Genomic DNA, 6,418 nt, shown 5'->3' on the forward strand with positions numbered 1-6,418 from the left:
GTTTAACGTGGACACTGCCGTCGTTGGTGGTAATACTTCATGCACAGCAACCGTACAGGGGGACAACATTATTTTCAAGTTCGCCAATGATGATTGCAGCACAACAGTCTTGGTAATGCCTTGTTTCATTTTTTCCAATTAGAAAACTGTATAAATGTTTTATAAAAATGTTACCACAGACTATATATAGTAGGTTGGGGAAGATGAGACACATTTTTAATACATTTTCTTGTTTCATTCAATAGTAAACAAGATCATTTAAAAAATTATAAAACCGTATTCCCACGACTTCCCAGACCATTGTTAATTGTTTAAAACACGATCAGGACATTTGGATATTATGTGCTAAAAATGTCCCCCATCCTACCCCAATCTATTATATACTTTTTAGGCGTAGAAGTCTTAAAGCATTAAAATTTATATGTGATATCAGAAATTTACGTTTTAAGTTACTAAATTGCTCATAAATGGAAAATATTTGTTACTCTTGCAATAAATAACGTTGTTTACTTACCATTAAAAAGTCGCTGCATCTCGCTTCGTATAATTGCATACCTGATTGGACAGCCCAGTTTATGCTATGTGAAAATTGTACTTTTATTTACCAACCAAGTTTACAAAACATACCCTGTCTGTTAGTAAACATGTAGTTTGTTGTAGAATCCCTACTAAAAACACTCACTTATTTCGTGTACCACACACGAAGATTGGCACAAATTGCCCACAGTTGATGCCAACGAAGACAAACAACGTTGAATTAAACAATATTTTATGCTTTTTATAAATACAAAACCAACTTTTATTGTTATTTCCAGAGAAACGATACTCACACCAGTTACTCCAACTTCATCCAAACTAGCGCCACAATAGAAGATAAAATTACGTACGGTTCTCGTGGCAGAATTCCGTTCACATGTGTTTTCCCGCACACGTCGAATATTTCAGTTGCTTATAACGTAGGTTGTGGGTTATTGTTTTAAACTTTTACGTCTCTAGATTTGTTATGCCAGCGTTCAATAACGTTAAACATGTTAGAGAAGGGGAAAATATTATTGTAAGGTCGGGAAAGATGGGACACCTTTTCATTCTACTTACTCGTCCCATTTGGTAGTAAACAAAGATCATTCAAAGTAATATATAACCTTATCCTTGCGACTCCCACACACCGTTGCTAATTGTTTAAAAAAACAATCAGGATATTTGGATACTATGTGCTGTGAATGTGCTATCTTACCCCATAGACTCTAATATGTCCCGTCTTACCTCATAAAATATATATTCTGTTATTTAGGCAAGCAAAGAAATTTTCAAAGTTTAAACTCATTTGCACGTATTTTAAATTTGTCAATCCCAAAGATGCGCTTGTTTTACGTATGTGTAAATATAACTACGTATTATTTTTTCAGGCTACACTTTCCATGAACCCCTTACCTGACGTTGCGCCAGTAACGGGCAAGTTTGACATCGATTTTCAGCTCGTTAAAAACGACTACAACACTGTTCAGGGTCGGAGAATTTTTTTGGTAAATATTCTGCTTAAAGTAAGATAAATACCCGTTGACCGATTTTGTTTTGTTCAGACTAATGAAACGCTGTACTTCAAAGCTTCATTGAACAATGCGGACACTGATCAGTTGCTTGTTTTTGATCGGTGCTGGGGAAGCCCCTTTGTGGATGGTTCGGATAATTATGACCTAATAGACGGCGGGTACGACAAATATTTTTCAAAAAATACTCATTCGGGACAAAAACGACTCTATTTGTTGACAAATAAATAACCCACATAACAAATGGCTACCTTGGTACTTTGTATATTTTAAACGTCGCCCTTTAACTTACAGAAGTTGGGCCTACTATATGATTCAAGGCTCGTCGCTATACTGCCATTTTAGGCCAATTTTCCTTGGGCAACACTTAACCGCAATTTCTTGGTCACTTATGGGTTGTTTAAGTTGTCAACTTTAAAACAAAATAAAAATAAATAAAAAATAATCACCCACAAAGATACAATCGGGTTAATTCGAAGGCTGGTACAAGTTGTATAAAACAAAACGCCCGTGTTACATTCGTTTATTTTCATTTTACTTTACAGTGTTGAGCAATAATTTTTGTACATAAATCCTTTACTTATTTATAGATGTCCTAAGGACGCCGTTGGTAACTCAGTTAAAATTAATTCCAACGGAGTGGCTTCGGATTCATCGTTCAGTGTTAAAGCTTTTAAATTCTCTGAGTCTGGACCTCAAGTTTACGTGTTCTGCACAATCACAGTGTGCCATAATAATTCGGAGACGTGTAAGCCGGTACGTAGTTTAAATATCTTTTAATTTATGTTTTTGCATTTTTTTTTTCTTAGGTAAATAATTCTGTTTAACGATGCAATATAGGCGAATAGTAAAAAACATTTTTTTTATTAATACGACTATAAAATATACAGGTCGTACACTTGATGTTTCAAAGCTTTTTCACTTTAATAACATCAATTAATTAAGACTCGAATAAGTCCCAGTATCAATTCGGATTTTACCAACAACAGTAGTTTCACTGGTCAAGTTTGCCTGATTTTTTTGGAGAAGTATAAACTATTCTACCATCATGTTGCGCAAGGTACCACGGCCTACTAGAGATAGTAGGCCGTGAAGGTACACCTATGTAACATATAGTAGGATGGGGGAAAATGAGAAATATTTTCTCGTCTTATTTGGTAGTAAACAAAGAACATTTAAACGATGTAAAAACCGTACTTTCACTACTCCCATTGACTGTTGTTAATTGTTTAAAACACGATCAGGATATTTGGTTATTATGTGCTGAATTTGTCCCGTCTTCCCCAACCTACTATATAAATTTAACTGCAGAAGTAACGACGATTCTGTTTAATTACGTATTGCGTGTTTGTTCTTTTCTTGTTTTAAGTGTAAATGCAACTTAACGTCTGATATTTACGCCAATGTGCACACAGAGTTGCAACTCTAGAAAAAAACGACAAAGTGAGGGAAATGGGTTATCAGACAAATCTAAAACTTCGGAACCACCAGTTCAAATGATGATCGGCCCAATGATGTTTAAAGAGCCGTACGTTTTTACAGATCAGAGCCCTTCTGGTCTATCACAACCGTCTTTATTGCTTGGTACGTTCGTATTGCATGGGCCTCAGTGTACATTGACTATAATAGCACGTTGTCTGTGCTTGGCCACCATAGGCTAAAACAGACAGGCAGTGTATATGCATTCAGAACAGCTGTTAAATAAGCATTATTCTTTATTTATAGGACTTTAAAGCAGTGGCAGTTGTAATACATACATATTATATAGGATGGGGAAAGATGGGACACCATTTTATTCTTCTTTCTCGATCTGTTTGGGAGTAAACAAAGAATATTCAAAAAATTATAGAAAAAGTATCCATACGATTCCCATAGACTGATGTTAATTGTTTAAATCACGATCAGGATAATTGGATATTATGTGCTAAAGGTGCCCCATCTTCCCCTACCCCACCATAGGTACATAATATTAATATGATTCTAAAATACACAACAATAAATTGTCCAGAGATGCATGAATAAGCTAGAACTGTACATTTAACCATTTTATTCTTTTTTAAAGATCCGTTTATTATGGGACTGATTGCAACTCTGGCCGCAATAATCTTTATCACTTGTCTTATCGTCCTCATACTCGTTTGTGTGAGAAGACGCCGCCGACAGAAAGAAAAGGAAAATGCTTCAGATATGGTGGAAGGAGTCTATTGCAAGACAAAAGGAATCTTTAACTCAGCTTACCTTGAATAGCCTTGGTCGCATATTGCCAAGTAGTCGTGTATTAAACATAGTTTAGCCTTAGTATATATTATAACTTGTTTAGCATGTTTTCCGATCGACTCGTGTTCTTATTGATAATCCAGAAAAATAAATGTGTTGTTCGTGTGGTTGTGATGTTTTCTTCAGATATTTTATACTGTATAAATCCCATACAAAATAAAACTAATATCCCATATATCAGCTTGTACTTTTTCTGTATTTTATAACATTTTTTCCTACTGCAACTAAAATTGCACAAGTGCAAATAACATTTTAAAGTTTTATTTACAGAAATACGAACGGTCAAAAGTGATCGAAAAAGTAGCAATGAAATGCTTTTGAATTAATCCACGATAACTATTTCAACGAGATAACAAAAATGGCGATGTAGTGGGGTTGGGAAGGATGGAAATCCCATTTGTTAGTAAACAAAGAATATTTACATAAATATATAATCCTAGCCTCGATATTCTATATAACCGTAGCCCAGCAATGGTTTTTCTTTGCTAACGGTATCCCATCTTACAACACAGTACTATATGTTTTTCTGCAACTTCAACAAAGTTTCTTTTTTTTTCAATTTTTCTTTAAAAATGTTTTTTTTCAATTTTTCTTTAAAAATGTTTAAAGTTGTATCATCAGATCATGTCATTAATGGTTTGTGTAAAAATGCGCACAGTCAAAAAACATTACAAACAGTTATCCAAACATCCCTCTGAAATCGTCTTCTTCTTCTTCCTCTGGCATCGCTCTCTTACTACGCCATCCTCCCCACCCTCCTCTGCGACCTCCTGGTTGTCGACTGTGAATCAATTGTTAAAAAACATATTTTTAAAACCACGATATGGTTTATGTTTAAATGTATAGTGAAGTGGGGAATATGGGACACCTTTAGAACAAAATATTTAACTATTCTGATCTTGTTTTAAACAATAATCAAAGGTCTATAGGAGTCGTAAGAATACAGTTTATAATTCTTTGGATGTTCTTCGTTTACTACTGAACGAGACGAGAAAATGAAATAAAAACGTGTCCCATCTTGCCTACATACTAATACGTTTTTTTGACACCATAACATGGACGTTACAAAATTCTTTTATAAATCGAAAGTATTTTTTGGTTCTAGTTACGCGACCTTCTATATTAAAACTTGTATTATTCATAATTTGAAAACAAAACCCTACTTTATATGACACAGAGGCGTTTTAATCACCTTTACCTTAGATTTGGTCCTGCTGGGTCCGGCTTTAACACAGGTTTAAGTTCTTCGTTATTTATTTTAGTTTTCTGAGCTATAGAGACTTCCCAGCAAACGAGAATTGCAAAAACAAGCACCCACATTCTGTCCATATTCTCAAAAACTTTAAAATCCAAAACCGTATTGTAAAAACAACCAAATGGCAATATATAAACGAGAAACAGCGGGTATTTAATGTTGATTGACTAAAACGCTATCTTCTGTACAGTTAAAGTAAAACTTTATTGTTGCCTGTGTTCACAATTTGAAACAGTGTTTTCGTTTGTGCTTTTATAAGAACAAAGGTACCGCCATTTCGTTTCCTGATTCGCAGTTTATCCCGTTGCAACAATGCTGTACGTGGAGTTATGTTACAGCGGCAACATCCTGTTTTGCTGGTTTAGGAAGTTCGTTGGGAAAACCAGTGACGTATTTTCTACTTAGGCTGTGACGTGTTATGCAGTTTTACAGATTAATTAGCGTCACAACAACGTTTCAGTTTACGCCAGGCCTGTTCTAACTTTGGTCTGTACACAATCACGTACAAGGGGTCAGCCAAGTTGTTTATGATGTTGAACGCACAAATGTATTGTTTTGTTTTTTTACAAAAAACGACCAGATTGTAGAAACACATACTTTTAATATGCAAACGGTTGTAATGTTTACAAATTCATTAAATTAAATTTTAATCAATGCTAAAACATAGTTTTTTAACTGTAGTATTTCACATACAAGATTACTAGTTAAATAGGAATTTAGATCAACGTGAACGATTCTACGCGACTCCTGCAAAAAATAAAAACATCTTAAAAATTTATCGCACGTTACAGGGTCATTCGTTTAATTACATACTTTATGCCGGGAAATTAATCAGGTCATTTTCATCGTTCACTCTAATTTGCTTATAACCTCGATCTCCGCTCCATGGCCCCCAGGCTTCTCGACGAGTAGTTTGTCGACTGATAAATAAAACAAAAACGGTACAAGTTAAAAGTAAGCGTTAATTTATCATGTAGTAGGGTGGGGCAAGATGAGACAAGTTTTCATCCTATTTTCTCGTCCCATTTGGAGAAAACAAGGCATATTTATAGAATTATATAACCGTAGCCCTGCGACACCAAAATAGCGTAGTTAATTGTATAAAACAATATAAGAAAGATGGGCTTTCGATGCAAACAGTATTCCATTCCATGTCATATAGTTCTATATTACTACCGTGCTAACGTTTAAACTTTACCTTTTTCCAGGTGCAGAGGGCCTCTGTGGAAGAGACTTTTCTCGATCCCTATCCGTTACGACTGATGTAACACACATACCAATTATGAAAACCAAAATCCAAGTTTTCTTTGTCATATTTAGACAGTGATTAAGTCTCAAC

The 6,418-nt window shown here is 34.8% G+C and overlaps 1 protein-coding gene across 1 annotated transcript in view; it reads left to right on the forward strand.

Moving 5' to 3' along the window:
* LOC100181976 (uromodulin-like) overlaps positions 1-4,233 on the forward strand; it is a 16,996-nt gene extending 12,763 nt beyond the window's left edge. Inside the window, exons 4-10 of the mRNA XM_026840646.1 lie at positions 27-112; positions 816-956; positions 1,407-1,523; positions 1,581-1,708; positions 2,138-2,303; positions 2,963-3,131; positions 3,610-4,233. Of these exons, the coding sequence (XP_026696447.1) occupies positions 27-112; positions 816-956; positions 1,407-1,523; positions 1,581-1,708; positions 2,138-2,303; positions 2,963-3,131; positions 3,610-3,794 (992 nt within the window). The 3' untranslated portion in view covers positions 3,795-4,233. The remainder of the gene's footprint in view (positions 1-26; positions 113-815; positions 957-1,406; positions 1,524-1,580; positions 1,709-2,137; positions 2,304-2,962; positions 3,132-3,609) is intronic.
* Positions 4,234-6,418: the final 2,185 nt, after the last annotated feature.

This window comes from Ciona intestinalis, chromosome 2 (genome assembly GCF_000224145.3).
Source record: "Ciona intestinalis chromosome 2, KH, whole genome shotgun sequence".
NCBI classification, from domain to species: domain Eukaryota; kingdom Metazoa; phylum Chordata; class Ascidiacea; order Phlebobranchia; family Cionidae; genus Ciona; species Ciona intestinalis.